Here is a 23,987-nt window from a genome sequence, read left to right on the forward strand (position 1 = left end):
GTATTTTATTAGAGTTTCAAAAAGTTTGTATTTAATATATATTGGTACCTTTTTTGTTTAATAAGGGCAATTGCATAGTTTTCATTTGTCAATACATTAAATTGGTTAGCTCTATAGGTTATAAAACTTTTTCAATCTCAATCAGTTTAATGCTGAAAACTGCTTTGAACAAGTTGAAGTTGATGGGACTTTGCTAATTCACAGGGGAAAACATAGGTATACATGGGCATAAAGTTTCTGGAAATTAAGAGACCCTGTTGCATTTTGAATTCAGTGTTTTTTTTTCATATGCATGCAAAAAATAGAATACAGTTCTAGATTTTGTGGAGTATTAGTGATGACCATTCATTCTACTGTATCTACTGATTTATCCACCAATACTTGGTTTTCTCAGTGTGCTATCTCCAACCAAATGGGTGAGTGGACAGCCTCTTACCAGGTCTCTAAAATGGATACACTGTAACCTACCGTTAGGAGAGTAAATGAAGAACCTGAGTGATGTTAACTCTTATTGACAATCTTTATTTTGCTCCTTGCTTTAAAGGAGTGTCTAGCTTCCATTTGATGATTTCCCCTGATAGTATTGATGAAATTGGAGTTAACCATGTGAGAAACCACAGGAGCAAACTAATATCCTGATACACCATTGGTCCACACAAATGTCTTGTGAAACTGTCACTTAACTTGCTATATTTGTCAAACTTTAACTTTCTTATAGGAGTTTAGTAGCATTTTCAGTTATCTTAAGACTCTACTGTGAATGTGTAAATGCCCTATTTCTGAATGTTCCATTAATTCTAAGTTACAGTATTGAATATTTATTATGATTTTGCATAATAGATGCTACGCGCTTTTGTAGGGAATTTCCATACTCCGAAGGCTAGTTCGCTCTTGTTGTTTTAAAAGGTTTTTATTGTTACAGAGTTACTCCAGTTGGCATATGAGCGATTCCCTTGCAGTCTAGAATCGGATGTTCTTCATGCTCATTGTTGTTGGGAGTACGTGGTGCAATGGAACAAAGATCCAGAGGTAGAAACAATACACCACTCTTCAGATTTGATTTGAAAATGTTATACATTGTTAAATTAATGAAGTTTATTCTTTATGTTGCACTAAAAATAATGATTACTTGAAAACAGTGCTCCACAAGTGCTTAAAATTCAGTGTTCACCTAAATTCTCAGCCTCGTTTATATTTTTGTTATAATAACATAACACAAGAACTCGGAGTAGGCCATTTGGCCTGTTCTGCCATTCAGTAAGATCATGGCTGATCTTCGACCTCAACTCCACTTTCCTGCCCGATCACAATATCCCTAAAAGGACTATTAACTGAATTAATGGCCTGTAATTTGCAGTCAGTGGCGAAGTTAAGTTGTTAGCCGTTGACCTCGAAGAAAGCTGCCCAGAGATCTCGTGATCTCTGTGGCGAAAATGTTAGTTTTCTCGACGTGTAATTGATTGTAGCGCTGTGAATAGGGGATTTCAAATGTAGTGCAGCATGACATCATCAAGCTGTTTAAGCAGCCAATCACATCAAAGAATTCTCACAGCAAACCAGGAAATGAAACAGCATTGATTATCTGCACTTTTTAAAAAAAAAAAATAGTGGAGATCAAAATAAACATTGGGATAAACACATGGGCTTAAGGTTCAATATAAAATATCATGAACAAACTTTAAAAATATATATTTTTTTTTATTGTAATTTTTATCATAATGGAGAAATTTGACGTTGTTTAGCACACAGTACTCTGTTCAATCCCCAGTTACATCTATTCCAACAAGGCTTAATATTTAATGGGGTATTTAACAGCGATACTAGCGCGGAGGTTTTCATCTGTTCCACTGGTTTCCCTGTTTTCACGGATTGCCACTTATTGATGGGGAGTGGGGAAATCCACAGCGCAGCCAGTGTCAGACCACTAAATTACTGACTGCAACTTCAGGATTCTGGGTTTAAATCCTGAAGTTGAGGTCAGTTTCAGTTCGCCATCATTACCCACTGCAAAATCCGGCCCATTGTGCTTTACAGGGATGATCCTTGTTATGTCAGGTGCCAAAGATTATTCTCAAGAACATGCCTGCATTATTACATGCATGATATTTGTTTTTAATAGCAAATGAAAAATTATATTTCAAAAAATATATTTCTAAATACTACTGCCTTTAGTACATAAACAAGCACAGACATCTTATGAAATTGGCTGGTAGTTGCTGGGAGCACATTTGTCTTGGAAAATACAGTAACAGCAATGCACTGAATTCCCATTAGTTTAATGAGTGCTCCTGCAGCAAGTGATGATTAACTCCGTGTTTGAATTTCATTATATAGAGCCTGAGTTCTCGGCAATAATATTTCTAGGAAATAATTCTCCTGGCTGGAAATGCAATGTTGAGCCTTTTTATTAATATTTTATGCTGATTTTGGATTGACATAGAATCTTGAGGCACAGCTGAAGCAGCTCTTTTGTTCCAGTCATAAGCGCGTAGATAAAAGCAAAATACTGCGGATGCTAAAATCTGAAATTGAAAAACAGAAAATGCCGAAAATCTCAGCAGATCAGGCAGCATCTGTGGCGAGAAACAGAGTTAACATTTCGAGTTTGTGACCCTTCGTCAGAACTGGAAAAATTTGAGATGTAACGGATTCTTAAGGATGTGCAGGGGCACTGAAAGGGGGAGGGGAGGAAAGAACAAAAGGAAGGTCTGTGATGGGGTGGAAGGCAGGTGAGATTCGAGAGACAAAAGGGATGATGGGCAAAAATGAGATGGTAATGGTACGTAGATCTGGCTTAGGTGTTGGAATCCCTTATGGTCCTCCTCTTGCCATTATCTTGTCAGAGCTGTCCAGCCCCACTTCTTAATAATCAAATCATGAAGAGTAACTGCTTAAGTTCCACTCTTGCAGATTGTCATTTTTGTTTCAGTTAAATATTGGGAAGACCAAAGACATTGTCTTCGGTCCCCTCCATACCCTTGCTTCCAATTCCATTCTCATCCCTGTCTCGGGTTTAACAAGACGGTTTGCAATCTTGGTGTCCTATTTAACCCGGAGCAGAACTTCCAAACCCATATCCTCTCCATCACAACAACTGCCTATTTCTACCTTTGGAACATCACCTGTCTCTGCCCCTGCCTGCTTCAGCACATCTGCTGCTGAAACTCTTATCCATTACTTCGTCGCCTCCAGAATTGACCAATCCAATGCTCCCCTAACCGGCCTCACCTGCTTCAGTCTCCATCAACTTTAACTCATCCAAAACTCTACTGCCTGTATCTTATCCTGTATCAAGTCCTGCCCACCAATCACCCCTGTGCTCACTGACCTACCTTGGCTTCCAATCCACCAACACCTTACATTTAAAATACCATCTTTCAAATCACTTCATGGTCTTGCTCTACCTGTCTCTGTAACCTTTTCCAGCCCTACAACTCTGATAATTTGGCATTCCTTCCACGCTGACCTCTTGTGCATCACCTACTCCATTTGAGCCGTCATTTGTGGCCAAGCCTTTAACTGTCTAGGTCCTAAACACTGGAATTCCCTCCAGAAACCTCCCACTTCAAGGCCCTCCCTGACTAAGCTTTTAGTCAGATCTCCTTATATCTCCTCCTTTGGCTTGGTGTTGATTTTTGCCTGATTACACATCTGTGAAGTACCATGTGAATTTTGCCATTTTTCTGGGTTAAAGGCTCTATGTGAATGGACATTGTTGTTGCTTGCCTCCATAGAGTAGAGCTGTTTGCACTTTAAATGATGTGTGGTTATGAATGTACACTTGTTTTTAATGTTGCTATTTAAGGCTTTTAATACTCATTGTCTACATTCTGTATAAATTGTGATTAGTCTTTAATATAATCTAATAATTTTATATACTTGTATGTAATAAATATTATATATAAATTTTTCACCAGCTTTTCTGGTTTTAAAGTTAACTAAATGTTGTGGTTTCTCAGTATTTGCTTTATCTTTTGACTTCTAGGAAGGCCGTTTTTTGAGCATATCTGTGGATCATCTGAAATGCATTGGCAATGCTCATGTTCAGCGTGGTTAGTACTTGTTATGGCCAGCATGGTGTACTGAGACAGAATTCTACAAATACAGTTTAAATACATAAATGTAGGAAACTATAGTGTGTTTGGGAGCCAAACCTTCTGCCAAGATTGGAAATCCAAATTTCAGACCATGCCCAAAGATCCTGTGTTCTCCTAAACCCCAGAGCTGCTATACTCCTTAACTCCAGCACCCCAAACCCAGTTCTATGAAGCCAGTGCTATCTCCCCTTCCCCACTGCTTTTAACTTTCTCTTCTCTACCTGTTAAAAGCCTGGTGGCTACCAGTAACTCTTCACATCTTTCCCCCAACATCTTTGTGTATACTTTGCTTTCAAAAAGATGTGATAAGTATTAAATATATTAGCAAACCATTATATAATAATAATAAGGCCACGAATGACAGCTTCCACAGAAAAATACAGAATCACGGGAAAATCCAAAAATACCATACAATTTAATTTATTCAGCCACCTTAAACTTATCAAAGACTTTTTGAAAATCAAGATATACTGTTAACCAGACAACCTACATCCACCAACCTAGTAACTTCCCTAAAATGTTTAAGCAAGTTGATGTGTGAGCTGCGAGGAGGATGCTATTAGGCTGCAGAGTGACTTGGATAGGTTAGGTGAGTGGGCAAATGCATGGCAGATGAAGTATAATGTGGATAAATGTGAGGTTATCCACTTTGGTGGTAAAAACAGAGAGACAGACTATTATCTGAATGGTGACAGATTAGGAAAAGGGAAGGTGCAACGAGACCTGGGTGTCATGGTACATCAGTCATTTGAAGGTTAGCATGCAGGTACAGCAGGCGGTTAAGAAAGCAAATGGCATGTTGGCCTTCATAGCGAGGGGATTTGAATACAGGGGCAGGGAGGTGTTGCTACAGTTGTACAGGGCCTTGGTGAGGCCACACCTGGAGTATTGTGTACAGTTTTGGTCTCCTAACTTGAGGAAGGACATTCTTGCTATTGAGGGAGTGCAGCGAAGATTCACCAGACTGATTCCCGGGATGGCGGGACTGACCTATCAAGAAAGACTGGATCAACTGGGCTTGTATTCACTGGAGTTCAGAAGAATGAGAGGGGACCTCATAGAAACGTTTAAAATTCTGACGGGTTTAGACAGGTTAAATGCAGGAAGAATGTTCCCAATGTTGGGGAAGTCCAGAACCAGGGGTCACAGTCTGAGGATAAGGGGTAAGCCATTTAGGACCGAGATGAGGAGAAACTTCTTCACCCAGAGAGTGGTGAACCTGTGGAATTCTCTACCACAGAAAGTAGTTGAGGCCAATTCACTAAATATATTCAAAAGGGAGTTAGATGAAGTCCTTACTACTCGGGGGATCAAGGGTTATGGCGAGAAAGCAGGAAGGGGGTACTGAAGTTTCATGTTCAGCCATGAACTCATTGAATGGCGGTGCAGGCTAGAAGGGCTGAATGGCCTGCTCCTGCACCTATTTTCTATGTTTCTATGTTTAAGACCACCGTTTTCATTATATTGTACATAACACAGTCTGCTGATATAAATAGCGTATCCTGCGACGTGCTGAGCAATGATGCAGAAGAATCGCAATTATCATATTAAAAACAGGGTGGATTGCAACTTACCGTTTATAAAATTTTGTGAAAACATTTTTCAGGTGCTGACAGTCACAAAAATGTCAACATGTGGATACAGTATTACCTACAGGTGGTACTGTGATTGGCCCCATCGGTGTTTAAAAAATCGTGGCATACAATGGTAGTACAGTACCAGAGGAGAGGGAGCCATTTACAATGTCAGCTCGTATGAAGGCCAGGAAGGGAATCAATGGAGCATGAGGTTAACAAGATGAGCTTAGGAGAGGGCATGACAAGAGATGGGAGAGAAATAACACTGGTTCAGAGCTAGGGCAGGCCTGGCTTGGTGAGCATGGGGTGGCAGTTGGAAGAAATGCAGCAGAGGCAGCTGACTGGATGATCTCAATTTTAATGACACTTGTTGGAGGTGAGGGTGGAACAGTGAAGAGGAGATGGGTTTAGGAAGATAGTTTGCAGTGGAGAAAAGAAGCCAGGGGTTATTGTTGCTGTTCAGAATGATTGTGGAATAGTGAACGGTTTTAGCAGAGGAGAGTGATGTGCTATAGGGCTTGATATGTGGTTCAGCCAAAGCTGGTAATGGATGGCTAAACCAGTTCAATGAATATGCTGAGTCTGTTGTGATTTGGGCATCCTCCAGATACTTGCCCTATGCAGAAGCACCAATTTCATAGGCAGGTCCTTGCTCTGTGAAGCATAACCTGTGTGTGAGGAATTTCTCTTCTCATCTCACCAATATCCCTTTCTTCTCTTAAGCTCCTCAAAGTGTTGCCTCCCAAACCTATGCCCATCTCTCTTGGAGCTCCTTGGTCAAATTCAGCTACCGCCTTTATCACAGCGCCAAAAACCGCTCCAGTCAAAGTGATGAATGACATCCTCTGTGACTCTTTGTGTAGTGAATTATCCCCCCTCATCCTTGCCTTCACCTTCACCCTTTCTGCAGCATTCGAATGGTCGCTAGCATGGGGTCAGATTTCACACTTATACTGATGATCTTTTTCAGTGGGGTCACCCCTACCTCAGCCCCTCTGCTGCTGAAACCCTTAGATTTGCTTTCATTATCTCCAGACAGCTACTTTAATGCTCCCCTTGTTGGCCTCCCATCCTCCATAAGCTCCTATTTGACCAAAATACGACTGCACTTATGCTGTTCCACACTAAATTGGACTCCCCTATGAGCCCTGTTCTCGCTGAGTCCCTACGTCACTGCAAAGCATTCAACTCAAAATCCTCGTCTTTGCCTCTAAATTCCTCCATAGCTTTGACTCATCTTTTCTCTGCATTACCCTCCAGTCCTGTATCTCTTCGTAAGCATTTAATTCCTCTGACTAGCCGCCTGTGCAGCCTGCTCCCTTTATCCCATCTGTTGGTGGAGCCTTGGAACTCTCTCACTAAGCCTGACCACCTCTTCACTGCCCCTTCCAACCTTTTTTTAAAAACCCAAGATCTGACTATTGGACAGCTTTTGGTCACGTCTTTTCTTCCTTTCTGACTCAGTATCCATTTTCTCTGTGTCTGTTTGGAAAGTTGTTGGGATCTTGTTTGTTTTTAATTAAAGGCCCTATATAAATGCACGTCATTGTTCGATAATGGTCGATTGGATGTTTTATCAATGAGGTACACAGTTAATAATACAGATTAATGTAGTTTTTTCCTATGTTCTGCAACTGGCAAATAAAACTCCAAAAGATTGCAAGCTATAAATCAATTTTATGAAGAAGTAAAATTAAACAGAAGCAAGAATGAACACAGCAGATTTCACCTAATTACAGAATCTGTTTTAAAGAAAACAATAAAGATGCAGAATAAAAACAGAAAATGCTGGAAATCTCAGCGGGTCAGGCAGCATCTGTGGAGAAACACAGTTAACGTTTCGAGCCTGACCCGCTAAGATTTCCAGCATTTTCTGTTTTTATTTCAAATTCCAGCATCCACAGTATTTTGCTTTTGTAATAAAGATGCAGAGCTCTGTACACGTTCTCTGCAGCACTTTAAATGACTTGTATCCTTGATGAAACATTTGTACATGAAATATACAAATTCTGTTTTTTTTTGGGTTTGTCTCCACCCATATGGCAGTACCTGAAAATGAAACTGAAGGATCAGGATGACCAGATTCACTATGTTACTCTTTGTTTTCAAGCCCAAAAGGGTATCTAAAGGGTATTTTTCTCAATCAAATAAATGGTCAGGTTTCAACAGCACACAGTACCTTCCTGATGGGTTTTCTTGGTATAATGTTTGTATAGCGAGTGATAGCTCCCCTCTCCTTCCCCCATGGACTGGTCAGAACGACATTTTCAGGACATAGCCAAGGACTGCTTGATGGGACAATTGCAAAGGGTATGGAGAAACATAACCAAGTAATGGTCCTGTAATTATATGAAATGTTTCTAACATCTGGGGGAATCTTGTGCCTTAACACTTGTAAAAGGGTGACTCATCTGCCCTTTGAATTGGCTTCAATGGATAATGTGCATTGCACACCCCAGCTGATTACAGCAATCAGAAAGGCCACAAAATGGCTAGCTACTAAAATCCCCTGAATAAAAATCTTCAATATTAAAGCTGTATCATACTTGTACCTGCTTGGCTCAAAGTTTATATTTATAAAAGAGTAACAAATCACCGCTGAAGAGGTGGGAAATGTACAAATCAAATGTGAGGAAAGCAATTAGATACATTTCAACGAAGAATTACTAACAATATATGAAAGGAAGCATAAACAGTAGAAGTGATCAGGACAAGAAAGGAGAAGGGGAATGAAGTAAACTGGTTATAGTATTTTTTGAAAATCTAAATTAGTTTCTCCACTAAACTGAATTTACTACTGGAAAGAAAGTTTGTAACATTATAAAGACATAAAAATGATTAAACTAGTCCTTTCTAGATATCCTTTTGACTTGACCCTCATCCCTCCCACAAATATAATTTCAAATTACAAGCCTTTTTATGGCCTTAGAGTGTGAACTAGCATAACTATTTATAACCAGACAACATATTTAGCAAAAGCTAGTTGTTGCCCTGCGGCTGCACAGGAGCATTTAAAGAGCAGTATTTTCAAATGAGGTTGAGTCCAAAATATTGAAAGGGATGACAGCCGCAGGAAAGGCCAGCAGTGGAAACAAGTATTTATTTGCAAGTAAAGCACCTCCATGGAATTTGTAATTTTAAAATGTGGTGGGGGAAATATTTTTAATTCTGTCAAAATATTGACCCTTACATGATGGCAGGCAACCAGCAGCTGCAGTGGAATTATTTATATATTTAAACATCAGCAACGGAAAAAGCGGCATGGAGATGAAAATATTTATTTATTTCCATGTCGGCCATTTTTTTTGACATTAGTCATCTATATGTTCATCCACAAGGGTGAGCGACAGTGTGAACCAGCAGGGGGGTTAATACGTTAACTGGGTAGGCTGGTTCAGAGGGAGTGGTGGTAGTAGCTGCCTAGACCCAAGGCAGGGACAACTCAGTAAGGTGCTGAATTGGTGCGGCTCAGCAGTCGTCTCAAAAAGGGAACAGGATAGAAGAGCCCAGAGGGAATGGCAAGATCGTTGAGAGAAGTGCACTTATTTCAAAGAGATAATAAGGATTATTAAATATTAAATTTTAAAATGAGTTACTGGACTAGGAAGGAGGAGGTGGGGCAGGAAATAACAAACAAAATAGCAGACTGCCGAAACTAATTCTGCATTGCCACCTACTGGGCAGAGCCTATATCTCCATTGTTACAACCAATTGTTTACTACAGGATTTGAACTGTAAATGTTTACATAGGCAATTTCAGTATCAAATAATCAATTCCAAGCTTATTGCATAAAATTGAATATTTTAATTGTATTACAATTATGTAATTTTCATGTATAGGTGAATGAAAATTTGGGCTAAGTCATAACATTTATTTTGGTGTAGCTGAATACTTTCCTCTCTCTGCAGGTATTGCTGTAATGATGTGGAACACCTTTATTGTAAAGAGACTGTCAGCAGCTGCTTACCTAATGGATAAGGTAAAAGCCCAACAACTAACTTCTGGAATAATTGCACTTCGTGTTCATGTTACTGCTCAACTACATAAATCACAAGAACTAAAATTGCAAAGAAAAATAGCAATAGCAAATAGATCAAGTCGAGAACAATATTGGTACAGTATAACCAGTAAGTTATAAAATTGACAGATACAGGAGCACTGACAACCTGCCAAAAGGTTTGTGGAAAAATTGAACTTGTGGAAAAATTGAACTTGTGGATTCAATAGAAATTTTCATATTTACTGTCTGCCTTTTCAAAGATTAACTTTCCTGTTTAGTATGGGGCTGTAAATGTCAGCTTACTGATTTGCTGGAACGTGTTTGCTTGGTCTGCTTACAAAGTTTTTGTTGCCATCTAGTGGACATTTTTATTCCAAAGTGATGTCTGCATATTACTAGTATACTACAGTAACAATGTAGCGATTTAAAGATTGACTGGCATAAGTACTCCATTGCCATGGGGTAGCAATACCAGCAATGGCTTTGGACTGTAGTCCCGAACCAAGGGATAGAGAGTTTTGTGCACCTTGTCAAACTGGAATAACCTGCTGTTGCAGTGACTAGATACTTTTAAATTGCTGTAATGCCACTGGCTTCTTGCACCCAGTTCTTATGTAGCTGGTGTCAATCCCAAAGTAAATCCCAGATTTGCCATGGTTGATTGCCCAAGAGCAAAATAAAAGGAGCTTATGAGAATATAAGAATATAACATAAGAGATAGGAGCAGGAGTAGGCAATTTGGCTCTTCGAGCCTGCTCCGCCATTCAACAAGATCTGCGACCTCAACTCCACCTTCCCGCACTTTCCCCATATCCCTTAATTCCCTTGGTTCCCACAAATTTAGCGACCTCTATCTTGAATATACTCAACGACTAAGCATCCACAGCTCAGCTGAGGTATAGAATTCCAAAGATTCACAACCCTTTGAATGAAGAAATTTTTCCTCATCTCTGTCCTAAGTGGCCGACCCCTCATTCTGAGAATGAGAGTATTCTAAAGCTGCAAAAGAAATTTGTTTCTTCAAGTGCTGTTTTTTTTAATGAATGTATAAATCACAGCATATCATGTGCTGAAATCGAGCTCTCATGATGTCAGCGCACATGAATAACAAAGAAGTATGGGCTTAACTGATGCACTTGAGTTTGTTACATGCTAAATAATTGAAGGATTTTTTGATGCTGCTTTTGCACAGTTTAAATGCCAAGCGATACCTTCCTGCGAGGGGGATGGGCACCCGGGTGCAGCATTAGAAAGGAGATGCAAGGTGCACAAAGGATTGGGAGAGATGGATAGCACTAGAGTAAGAAATAGTACAGCATTTGGTGGGGCCAGACTTGAGAGAATACAAGAAAGTCTAAGATAGGTTTACTGTGCATGTGTGTAAATATACGAAGCGTGGTAAATAAGGTTAGTGAGCTGCAGGTGCAAATAGCCACATGGGAATATGATATCGTGGCGATAACGGAGACCTGGTTCAAAAAAGGGCCAGATTGGGTACTAAATATTCCTGGATATAAGGTGTTCAGGAAAGATAGGGAAGGAAAGAAAGAAGGTGGGATGGCAGTATTGATGAAGGAGAATATTAGTGCTGGAGAGAGAGGATGTCCTGAAGGGGTCAAGAACAGCATCTATTTGGTTAGAGTTAAGAAATAATAGAGGTGCCTTTACACTACTAGCTATATTCTATAGGCCACAAACTAGTGGGAAGGATAGAGAGGAGAAAATTTGCAGGGAAATTAGAGTTGTGCAAGAACTATAGAGTAGTGATAATGGGGGACTTCAATTAACCAAATTTGGACTGAATTAGTAATAGTGTCAAGGGCAGAGAGGGGGGAGAATTTCTGAAGTGTGTTCAGGAGAACTTTCTTGATCAGTATGTTTCCAGCCCAACGAGGAAGGTGGCATTGTTGGATTTGGTTCTGGGAATGAGGTCAGTCAAATGGAGCAAGTGTCAGTAGAGGGACATTTCGAGAACAGTGATAATAATATCATAAGGTTTAGGTTAGCAATGGAAAAGGACAAGGAGCAATCCAGAGTCAAAATACTTAATTGGAGGAGAGCCCATTCCAGTAGGTTGAGGACGGATCTGGCCCGGGAAAATTGGAATCAAAGTTTGGCAAGCAAAACTGTAATCAAACAATGGGCTGCTTTTTAAAAAGCAGATGGTTCGGGTACAGTCATGGTACATTCCCACAAGGGAGAAAGGTAGGGCAATCAAAGCCAGAGCTCCCTGAATTAAGAGATACAGAGTTACATGAGAAAAAGAGGGCTTATGACAGATATCGGGTTGAGAATACAAGCGAGAACCAGGCTGAAGATCGAAAGTTCAGAGTGGAAGTGAAAAAAGAAATGAGGGGCAGAGAGAGAGTGAGAATAGACTGGCAACTAACAAAGGGGAATCTAAAAGTCTTCTATAGGCATATAAATAGTAAATGTATAGCAAGAGGAGAGGTGGAGCCAATTAGGGACCACAAAGGAGACCTACCGCATGGAGGCAGAGGGTATGGCTGAGGTACTAAATGAGTGCTTTGCATCTGAATTTACCAAGGAAGAGGATGCTGCCACAATCGTAATGAAAGAGGAGGTAGTTAAGATATTGGGTTAAAAAAGAGGTATCAGAAAGGCTGGCTGGACTTGGAACTTGGACACAAAACTTGAAAGTATAGTGAGAAGGATAGCGATAGACTTAGAGAACTGGTGGAATGGGCGGACACGTGACAGATGAAATTTAACGCAGAAAAGTGTGAAATGATACATTTTGGTAGGAAGAATGAGGCGAGGCAATATAAACTAAAGGATACAATTCTAAAGGGGGTGCATGAACAGAGAGAGCTGGGGGTATATGCACAAATCGTTGAAGGTGGCAGGGGAGGTTGAGAAAGCGGTTAAAAAAACATACGGGATCCTGGGCTTCATAAAAGAGGCATAGAGTACAAAAGCAAGGAAGTTATGATGAACCTTTATAAAACACTGGTTCGGCCTCAGCTGGAATATTGTGTCCAATTCTGATCATCGCATTTTAGGAAGGATGTGAAGGCCTTAAAGAGGGTGCAGAAAAGATTTACAAGAATGGTTCCAGGGATGAGGGACTTCAGTTATGTTGATAGACTGGAGAAGCTGCGGTTGTTCTGAGAGCAGAGAAGGTTGAGAGGAGATTTGATAGAGGTGTTCAAAACCATGATGGGTCTAGACAAAGTGGAGAGAAACTGTTCCTATTTGCAGAAGGGTTGAGAACCAGAGGATAGATTTAAGGTGATTGGCAGAAGAACCACAAAGATGACACTTTTTGACGCAGCAAGTGGTTAGGATTTGGAATGCACTATCGAAAGGATGGTGGATGCAGATTCAATCGTGGCTTTCAAAAAGGAATTGGATAAGTACCTGAAGGAACAATATTTGCAGGGCTATGGAGATAGAGTGGGGAGTGGGATTGGCTGAAGTGCTCTTGCAGACATCCTGCACAGGCTCGACTGGATGAATGGCTTCTTTGTGCTGTAACCATTCTGTGGGCTCAATTTTGGCCAGGAGTTGCTGTTTTTTTTTGAGTAACCTGATTTTTCTGACGTAACTTAAAAATCCTCAGTTTCTCCATTCAATTTGCACCAGTGTAACTCACTTAGTTATGTTTTTTCAGGTTAGTTTTTTTTTCTCAAAAGGGGGCATTACCAGCCACCTACGCCAGTTCTGCCCATTTAGGCAACTTTGGCCAGCTAATAGTTACTCCATTTCTACTTCGGCCAGTGTATGTGGCCACTTCAGAAAACCCTTACGGAGACGCAGGTAGATACATCGGAGGCCATTTGGCCTGAGATAGGGGCGGAAAGCAGAGGATCTGCACCTAAACCAACCAAGCCTTACCCTTAGCAATGTTTGCAAACATTGCTAACAATTCTATAAGAAATAAAACATTAAAGTCCTACCTTTATCTTCAAACTCGGCCCAGGAAGGCAGTGGGCTGATGCAGGAGGCCACTTGGCCTGGGCTAGGACTGGGACAACACACCGGGAGGCCATTTGGCCAGGGCTAGGGGCGGGCAGGAGCACTGATAGTGCTCATGCCTGTCGGTGATTTCTGTCAGTGCTCCTGCCCGCCCCTTTCCCTGGCCAAGTGGCCTCCCGGTGCGATCGATCTCTTAGAAATCACCGGCAGGCAGGAACACTAAGATTGATCGCACCGGGAGGCCACTCGGCCATCTGTATTTTAATACTTTGAAATGATTTTATCTACAATGAATTAATTTCAAGTTAATAGCTGAGAATACAATACTCCTCATAGTCTTTAAATGTACCTGCCATCATTTTTTTTTAGTGAAAAAATAACATTTTGTAGAATGTTCATCATAAAAGAAAATGAAGTATTTTAAGCAAATCTACACAACTCACATCATCCCATGTCTAGCACTTCTCAACGGCTGTTACCCCAGTTTTTCTGTAGTATTCTTCCAAGGGTGGCTCCACCAAAATAACATCAATTGGGACTGTTATTGCGCGCTACTGTGCATGCGCGGACATCACGAATCACCACTATGCATGTGCAGACATCCTGGCACATTTTCCAGCGCAGAACGACTGGCCCCGCTGCGCGACTGCAGTGAAGAGGCCAGATAGTGGCCAAAGTTCCAATATTTTTTTGCGGCGCAACTCTGGTAAGTGCGCCGAAAAACGGGCTCAGCCAGAATTGAGCCCAATGATTCTACATTTCATTATACTGACAATACATAATTTCACTCTACTGACAATACATAGCATATATGCTTACTTGCATGATTATGATATTCTAGTCACTCGACTGTTTATCCATGAAAGAGACCATTAAAACTGATCAATATTGTTTTTTTTAATAGGTTGGGAAGGCTCCAAAAGACAGACTGTGCAGAAGAGTGAGTATTTGTGAATCTTCACTGCAGCTAGAAACCTTTGCAGCTTTCTTTTCTTTTATGTTGAATTGAAGCGAGAGAAAGAGAGACCTTTGGGACTTGAACTCAAACCCAGCCCAGAGAGATGCTGGAAAGGGTTCAAAGTGAAATGAACCTGTAGTGTTTTAATCTAGTTCACTGTGCAATATAATGCAGTATAAGAAATATATAGTAAAGCATGGGTAACTGAGCCCAATTTAAATTTTAATGCTCAAGTCCTTGATTTAGCACAAATGTTTTTTAAACTACCACATTGTTACATGCTGTCATCAAATGTGCATGGGTTGCTGTACATTGTACATTGTAATTTATTTCAGTGGATTTCTGCAAGTATTAATATTGAAGTCAAATGTGTAGTTGGACAAAAGTGTGAAGTGGTGAGTTTTCTGTCCATGATGGCTGTTGCAGATGAATCAGGAAGGTGCTAGCTGCGGTGATCTTCACCTTAAGAAAAAGTGAAGCTCAGTACTCGGCTAACAGGCTAGAGGCTTTTGGTGAAGTGTACTGCGCTTTATTTCTTTTATTCTTGCGGGATGACCTTGAGGGGTAGGGGTGTGTGTGTGTGTGTGTGTGTGTGTGTGTGTGTGTGTGTGTTTGTGCGCGTTTGTTCAATCTGTGCTTTGCTTTCTCCCAACACTTGTGTCTTGTGTTCACAACAAAATGGCAACTTCCATAAGTAAACTGATCTTCTATGATCCAATGCACCTTATAGCATGTCTAGCATTTAATAATTACCCCTGACTAGAGATCATTTGGACCAGCCACCATGCTTCTTTAACTCCTTCAAAAAAATGGGAAAACCAGGCTAAAATCAACAATTTATTTCAGGTTGAATGACTTGTCAATCATCCCTGATTAAAGACCCAATGATGCATATTATTACACAGAATGCTGATGAGCAGATGCTCATATATCATCAGTTTTCCTAATGCTTTGTCTATGTACAACTTAATTAACACTTGGAACAAAACCCCTGTATCTTGACTGATTTTCCAGATCAATCAATCGGCTTGGTCTTGTAGATATCTCATTTCCACGTCTCCTATTTTGAAATTTACTAATGGAAGACAGCATTATTTTTAACTCTAGCTATTGTAAAGTGCTGTATATAATGAAGATAACATGTCCCCTATTTTCAGTGTCCCATCAAGAAAGAGCCATTCAGCATACAAGGCTTATCTTGTCTATTTGGAAATATTCTAATTGTGCCACTTCCAGTATCTCTTAAACCCAAACCCCTTGCTCCTTTTTCTGAAAAGAAACTGTGAATCCTTGTGGCCAGACTCTCTCGATCTTGCACTGTCCCGAGTTTTCCTCTATACCTACCTTGAGTTTTCATAAAGCAAAGAACACTGGCTTGTATTCTTTTGTATTTGTCTATCACTTTGTGTAGAGAGGTTCCACCTCCAACTCCTGTTTGACTGGTATTTTCTCATTCTGTATTCCTGTCGTCCAGTCTGGAGTATCCCACCTAATCTAACAGACATTGTAAGTCTAGATCTTTCGAATGTGTTGCTATGACCTGCATTTAAATCTGTGACCACTTTTCCATTCTCTTTCTCATATATTATGGGTATGATGTGTTCTGAACACAGGTAGCACCTGGTAGTGCCGTGATGCAGAATGTCACTGCTCTGGTGGGTTATTCTAGTGAAATTATGCTAATTTCCCGCTCATTACTTTACATGGCGAGTTACCAATCTCAACTGTGTAATGGGGACCAGAAGAACATAAGATATAAGAGCAGGAGTAGGCCATTTGGCCCATCGAGCCTGCTCTGCCATTCAGTAAGATCATGGCTGATCTGATCATGGACTCAGCTCCACTTCCCCGCCCGCTCCCCATAACCCTTTACTCCCTTATCACTCAAAAATCTGTTTATCTCCGTCTTAAATATATTCAATGACCCAGCCTCCACAGCTCTCTGGGGCAGAGAATTCCATAGATTTACAACCCTCTGAGAAAATAAATTCTTCCTCGTCTCCGTTTTAAATGGTGGCCCCTTATTCTGGGACTTTGTCCCCTAGTTTTAGTTTCCCCTATGAGTGGAAATATCCTCTCTGCATCCACCTTGTCGAGCCCCCTCATTATCTTATGTGTTTCGATAAGATCACCTCTCATTCTTTTGAACTCCAATGTGTATAGGTCCAACCTACTCAACCTATCTTCATAATTCAACGCCCTCATCTCTGGAATCAACCTAATGAACCTTCTCTGAACAGCCTCCAATTCAAGTATATCCTTCCTTAAATACAGAGACCAAAACTGCACGCAGTACTCCAGCTGTGACCTCACCAATACCCTGTACAGTTGTAGCAGGACTTCTCTGCTTTTATACTCTATCTCTTCCTCCCCCCCCCCCCCCCCTCCCCGCCTTGCAATAAAGGCCAACATTCCATTTGCCTTCCTGATTACTTGCTCTACCTGCATACTAACTTTTGTGTTTCATGCACAGCTCCCTCTGTACTGCAGCACTTTGCAGTTTTTCTCCATTTAAATTATAATTTGCTTTTTTATTTTTTCTGCCAAAGTGGATAACCTCACATTTTCCCACTCCATCTGCCAAATTTTTGCCTACTAACTTAGCCTGTCTATATCCCTTTGCAGATGTTTTTGTATCCTCCTCACAATTTGCTTTCCCACCTATCTTTGTATCATCAGCAAACTTTTCTACATTACACTCTGTCCCTTCATCCAATTCATTAATATGGAGTGTAAATAGTTGAGGACCCAGCACTGATCCCTGCGGCACCTCAGTAGTCACTGTTTGCCAACCGGAAAATGACACATTTTTCCCGACTCTCTGTTTTCTGTTCGTTAGCCAATCCTCTATCCATGCTAATATATTACCCCCACCCCCGTGAACTTTTATCTTGTGCAATAACCTTTTAAGTGGCACCTTATCGAATACCTTCTGGAAATCCAAATACACCACATCCACTGGTTCCCCCTTATCCACCCTGCTCGTTACATCCTCAAAGAACTCCAGCAAATTTGTCAAACAGGATTTCCCTTTCATAAAACCATGCTAACTCTGCTTGATTGAATTATGCTTTTTCAAATATCCCGCTACTGCTTCCTTAATAATGGACTCCAGCATTTTCCCAACGACAGATGTTCAGATAACTGGTGTATAGTTGACTGCTTTTTGTGTGTCTCCTTTTTTAAAATGGAGCATTACATTTGCGGTTTTCCAATCCGCTGGGACCGTCCCAGAATCCAGGGAATTTTGGTAGATTACAACCAATGCATCCACTATCTCTGCAGCCACTTCTTTTACGACCCTAGGATATAAACCATCATCAGGTCCAGGGGACTTGTCCGCCTTTAGTCCCATTATTTTACCTAGTACTACTTCATTAATGATGGTGATTGTATTAAGTTCCTCCCTCCCTATAACCCTTTGCATATCCACTATTGAGATGTTTTTAGTTTGGGGTCTACCTGAAATATCGATTAGATGGTTCACTGTTCGACCTCCGCTGCCTTGCCGCAAAGACCAAAGTACGGAAATGATTCATCCTAGAGGCACTCTTTGCTGATGACTGCACCCTTATGGCACACAAGGAGAGTGACTGACAATTCATACTCCAGCAAATTTGCTGAGGCAACAGAATTGTTTTGCCTAACCATCAGCCTTAGTAAAACCAAGGTTCTCTATCAGCCTGTTTCTGGCACTACAACACCTGCTCCACAGTCTTCATCGGCAGTATACAATTAAAGTCAGTGGACAGTTTCAAGTACCTTGGCAGCACCATATCAAGTGATGGGTTCTTGGACAAGGAGATTGATGCAAGGATCTGTAAAGCCAGCCAGGCACTTGGTTGCTTGCGCACTAAGGTGTTGAGTCACCACCACATCCAACTGTCAACTAAACTGTTGGTGTATGGAGCAGTCGTTCTCTCATCTCTCCTTTATGGATGTGAGACCTGGACACCCTACAGGCGTCACATCAAAAAGTTGGAAGCTTTCCATATGCGCAGTCTCAGATCTATACTCCACATACGCTGGCAAGACCGGGTGTCAAACTTTGAGGTTCTGGAGTTAGCACAATCAACTAGCATTGAGGTGATGATCATGCGAGCCCAGTTCCGGTGGGCTGGACATGTCATCCGCATGGATGAGTCAAGGATCCCTCGTCAGCTTCTTCACGGCGAGCTCTGTGAAGGCCGAAGACACCAGGGGCGCCCCCGCAAGCGCTACAAAGATTGCATCAAGACTAAACTCCAGTACTGTGGCATCCGACCAAAGGACCTCGAGAATACAGCAGCTAATAAAATCCAGTGGCGAACCCTCACGAGGACTGCCTGCCAGACCTTCGAAGAAAGCCGATGTCAACGCCTGCGTGACACTAGAAATAGACGACATCAGGTGGCAGTACTGTCAGCATCAGGCACATCGAACTTCCCTTGTCTGATGTACAAGAGACTATGTGCATCCAGAATTGGCCTATATAGCCACTTGAAGACACATGCCATTGATGATTAGCACATCAACGTCTTTGTTGGATACGACAGACTACCAAGAACAGTGAAGACAAATACAAAATATTTGTTCAAAATCTCTGCCATTTCCCTGTTCTCTATTATTAATTCCCCAGTCTATCCTGTTGAGGACCAACATTTACTTTATCCACTCTTTTCCTTTTTCTGTACCTGTAGAAACTCTTACTATCTGTTTTTATATTTCATGCTAGATAACTTTCATAATATATCTTCCCTCTCTTTATCATTTTCTTTTAGTTGTTCTTTGCTGGCTTTTAAAAGTTTCCCAATCTTCTGGCCTTGCACTAGTCTTGGCCACATCGTATGCTCTTGTTTTTAATTTGATACCATCCCTTATTTCCTCAGTTAGCCACGGATGGTTATCCCTTCTCTTAGTCTTTCCTTCTCATTGGGATATATTTTTGTTGCGAGTTATGAAATATCTCCTTAAATGTCTGCCACTGCTCAGAAGTACTGGCAAATGCAAATATTTTCCCCCAGAGAGGGAGAAATTAAGGGACAGCTTTGTTTATATTCTTTCTAAAGCCAATAGCAGAAGCCTGGAAGCAGATCATCTGGCCTGGTCCTTTCAGCAGGGTCTAATGTGTCGTACATTGGCACCTAAGGAGGAGGAAAGTGAAACAAAAGCATTTTTTGAACAAATTGAAGTGCTGATTGCTGATTTTAACTGTTTCATGGAAGTTTAATTCTTTTTTTCTGGACAGGATGTAGGCATGAGTGACACAGCTATGACGTCTTTCCTGGGCTCTTGCTCGCTGCTCATTCAAACTTTAATGGAGGTAAAAAAAAACATTATATTTAAACAACTTTATCATGTTTGAAATGGTGATTCTTGTATAAGAATAGAATTATTGTAGAATCAGTAATAGTTAGAAAACTCATGTTATCCTTTTTGGACCTGTGTTTGAATCCAGTGTAGTATGTGGGATGAAAATTCCTTCAATCTAACAGCTTTTGGGGGGTTCTTGGTATTTGGGCTTGAGCACATTGTCTAGGCTCAAGTTACTAATGTGTTTGAGCCTAGACAACACAACAACATTAAATTGAGAATCCTAAACCTCAAAAGACTGCTATTGAAAATAATAGGAGTATTATCTTGAAATGAGCAGTGCAATGGGACCTTTAAACCTACTGGTAGCCCTAGTAAACCTGACCTGGGAGTCCTTAACACTAAAACTGGATGCAAGAGAAAGGGGAAAGTTCCCAAGCATTGACATCCAGTCGCCTCAGCAATTGTCAAAAATATAAATATTAAGAAATATTAGAAATAGATTTCCTATAGATATAAAAGCAAAATACTGCAGATGCTGGAATCTGAAATAAAAACAGGGAATGCTGGAAATCTCAGTGGATCAGGCAAGCAGCATCTGTGGAGAGAAAAACAAAGTTAATGTTTCGGGTCGATGACCCTTCATCGGGACCGTCGATCTGAAACTTTAACTTTGTTTTTCTCTCCGCAGATGCTGCCTGACTCCGAGATTTCCAGCATTCTCTGTTTTATTCCTATAGATGATATTGGTTTTAGCTTATTAAATATTCCAGTAAGCTCTATAGTCTTGAATGTTCATATTCATACTGAAGATTCACTTTGCCAACCTGAGTATTGAACTGTGATAGATTGCAGATTTGAAATTAGTCCGAGATATTATGATGTTACACAGTGTACAGTTTTTAATGTGGGAGAGGGAAGAGTATTTTATTTGGGGTATACAGCAACTACTCATGTGTTCCAGAGAAATTTTCATGAGCAAGATTAACTAAAAAAAAATGGTGTCGTTTTAATTTTATATCTGGCATTCTGATAGGATTTTGTGTTAAACATTACTGAAATATTCGTGATGCTTTGTGACAAAAGGGCAAAGATGAAATGTGTGGAGTAAAACTGTTGTACGATGGTTGAGTTATAAAAGTAAGGACTGAAATAAAATTACTGACATTCACTAGCAGAAAGTGTAATGCCTTGGGAAATACATATTTGTCCAGCATACCGATACACCTTTGCGTTCAACAATTTAAAAATAACTGGAACCATCTTGGTTAATATAAATGCAACTCTTGCTAAGTAGATGGAAAAATAAAAAATAAATTCATATCAAAAGATGTTTGAATTTTGTTTCCATCTTTGCATGCATATTCACTACCACAAGGAGTAGCTGAAGTGAAAGGCGTAGATGCGTTTAAGGGGAAGCTAGATAAGCACATGAAGGAGAAAGGAATAGCAGGTTATGCTGTTGGGGTGGGAAGAGACTTGTGTGGAGCATGGATCAGTTGGGCCAAATTGCCTGTTTCTGTGTTGTACGTTCTATGTAGCATTTGGAAATATATGTGGGTAAACTTTTATATAGTTGCTACTAAATTAAGCACCTCCTTTATGTTCTTTTTTATTAAAAAAAATTAAAATACATCAGGCTGAAGTTAGCAGCGATGAGATGAAGGAACCATTTCTGGACATAGAGGACACCTGGTCAACTGTAGAGGGTCCAACTTCAATAGTGGATCTAGCTCTTGAACAAAGACATGTCCATTACCCATTGGTTCAACACCACTACATTCTGTCTGTCATTATGCATGGAATCATGCTGTTTGGGATGAAATCTGTCAAAATATTTAGCCTATTTGACAGTAAGGTATGATACTTGAAAGCTAATATCTCATTTACTGCCTAACATGCTGTATACTGAAAGATAGTCGTGTTTTTTTATTAGATTTGGAATCTTTTATTAATACTAACGGTTGGTACATGCTATGCTTTTTAAAATGCAAAATTTAACCTATGTTACAAGTCTTCCACATAGCACAAATTAGAATTTAACTATTTTTTTCCATGTTCATTGCACTATATATTTTTTTTATATATATATACTATTCAGCACTGTTCTGAAATGTGCAAATAAAATAGAGCTGCTTTAAAGGATAATTTTATCATCTAATTCTTGTCATAGAAAATAGGTGCAGGAGTAGGCCATTCGAGCCTGCACCACCATTCAATAAGATCATGGCTGATCATCACCTCAGTATCCCTTCCCCGCTTTCTCTCCATACCCCTTGATCCCTTTAGTCGTAAGGGCCATATCTAACTCCCTCTTGAATATATCCAATAAACTGGCATCAACAACACTCTGCGGCAGAGAATTCCACAGGTTAACAACTCTCTGAGTGAAGAAGTTTCTCCTCATCTCGGTCCTAAATGGCTTACCCCTTATTCTTAGACTGTGTCCCCTGGTTCTGGACTTCCCCAACATCATAACTGGAAGTTGAAAATTCTATCCTTCTGTCCTGGGCCAAAAAAGCAGTCTCATACTTTGTGTTGTGTCTTTATTTCTAGGGCAAAAATGCATTTTTCAAGGAGCTGACATCAATCCAGTTGCTGCCAAGTGGAGATATGGATCCTAACATAGTCTCCCTCAGACAACAGGTAATGAAATCATCGAGAGGGTTGTTGCTCATTGAGACAATCATTGGAATTAAGAGAAAATAAACCTTTTGTATTAGAATTTGGAAATGATAAATGAATGAAAATTTGCATCTGTGCTTGGCACACTAAAAAAGTGTGATGTAACAGTTTTTCTCATCCTCAGAATCATTTGGTACGCAATTCTATGGAGATATTGTAAGATCTACCTTGCTTGTGCTGAGCAACTAAAACATTATTGCTTGTAAATTGACATCAATCATAAGATTTCATGCTGCATTTGCTTAGGAACTGATTGATTTCTTGGATCTGAGGTACAAATTCAGCCCATACTGATGTGAAGTCTCTATACGAAGTTAGTCTGAGCCGTTTTGATCCACAGCACAAAAACTATTGCTTATACGGCACTAATGTAGTAATTATGCAGACAGGCCACAGAATTGCTAAAAGACATAGGGCTAGAAATTCTGTTTTTGATGCTATCGTTTTTTTACTGTCATTTTTCAGAATAAATACCACTAAAAACGTAGCCATTTTTTAAGGGGGTAAAATTGGCAATAAAATAAAATGCGCCCGAAAATAAAAATCGGCGTTGCACGAGGATTCGCGTTGGAAACCGTGGTCCTCGCCAACTTTAGCCCAAGGCTTATCACTGTCAAAAGTACAGGCCCTGGGAGGGGAGAAAACGCAAAAAAAAATTGCAAAAATTAAAAACAAATCAGAGAACATTCACTATACAATTAACTAATAAACCACTGAAAAAGAATTAAAAGAAATGGGCTAGAATTGCACTGATTCACTGCCTGGTTTCTCGGTGATATTGGCCGTTTTGGCCAAGAACTGGATTGGCTAAAAATTCCCCAGCTTGAGGCATGTTTTGAAGTATTGCTGGGGAGCAGACCGCCGGCGTGCACCATCCACAGATTGCCCTGGCGCGATCTTTGGCTGAGCGGCGACCCATAGGTAAGTACGAAAAACATTTTTTAAAACACGCCCACGAGGATCAGCACAGCTGGACGGTAAGTAGGTCTGCAAGAAAAAGGAAAGTGATTGGTTTTTGACTATTTTTGAAATCCGTTGGGGTGATTTAATTTAAATGTCTTGGGAATGTTTTTGTTTTTTTATAATTTTTTTGGTGTTAGGCCCAAACCGCAGCCTCGGTCTAAATTTTTATAGATTTTTACATTTTTCACCTATTTTCTTTAGGCACTGCCCAATCTTGCCGAAATTGCACTTTTCCGCCCAGATTGGAGGTTGCAAGGCCCATATTTTTCGCTGGACAGATTTTTTTTGAGGAGCGAAGTTTTCCTGACGATAATCTTCCCAGCCTTAGCGTTTTTTTTGGGCAGCAATCGAGCACTGGCGGGCATTGGGGAAATTCTAGCCCTACCGCTGTTTCTGGGGCTTCAATGCAGGCTTTTTTCACTGAGTGCGGGTCCGCCGAACGGTCAATTTTAAGTGGTTAAATTTTTTTGGGTGT

The 23,987-nt window shown here is 40.4% G+C and overlaps 1 protein-coding gene across 1 annotated transcript in view; it reads left to right on the forward strand.

The window, feature by feature from the left end:
- rab3gap2 (RAB3 GTPase activating protein subunit 2 (non-catalytic)) overlaps window positions 1-23,987 on the forward strand; it is a 127,667-nt gene that overhangs the window by 97,515 nt on the left and 6,165 nt on the right. Inside the window, exons 26-32 of the mRNA XM_070889431.1 lie at window positions 923-1,029; window positions 3,986-4,052; window positions 9,584-9,654; window positions 14,519-14,554; window positions 19,800-19,874; window positions 21,504-21,722; window positions 22,421-22,510. Of these exons, the coding sequence (XP_070745532.1) occupies window positions 923-1,029; window positions 3,986-4,052; window positions 9,584-9,654; window positions 14,519-14,554; window positions 19,800-19,874; window positions 21,504-21,722; window positions 22,421-22,510 (665 nt within the window). The remainder of the gene's footprint in view (window positions 1-922; window positions 1,030-3,985; window positions 4,053-9,583; window positions 9,655-14,518; window positions 14,555-19,799; window positions 19,875-21,503; window positions 21,723-22,420; window positions 22,511-23,987) is intronic.

The sequence above is a fragment of the Pristiophorus japonicus genome, chromosome 9, assembly GCF_044704955.1.
Source record: "Pristiophorus japonicus isolate sPriJap1 chromosome 9, sPriJap1.hap1, whole genome shotgun sequence".
In the NCBI taxonomy this organism is placed as follows: Eukaryota; Metazoa; Chordata; class Chondrichthyes; family Pristiophoridae; genus Pristiophorus; species Pristiophorus japonicus.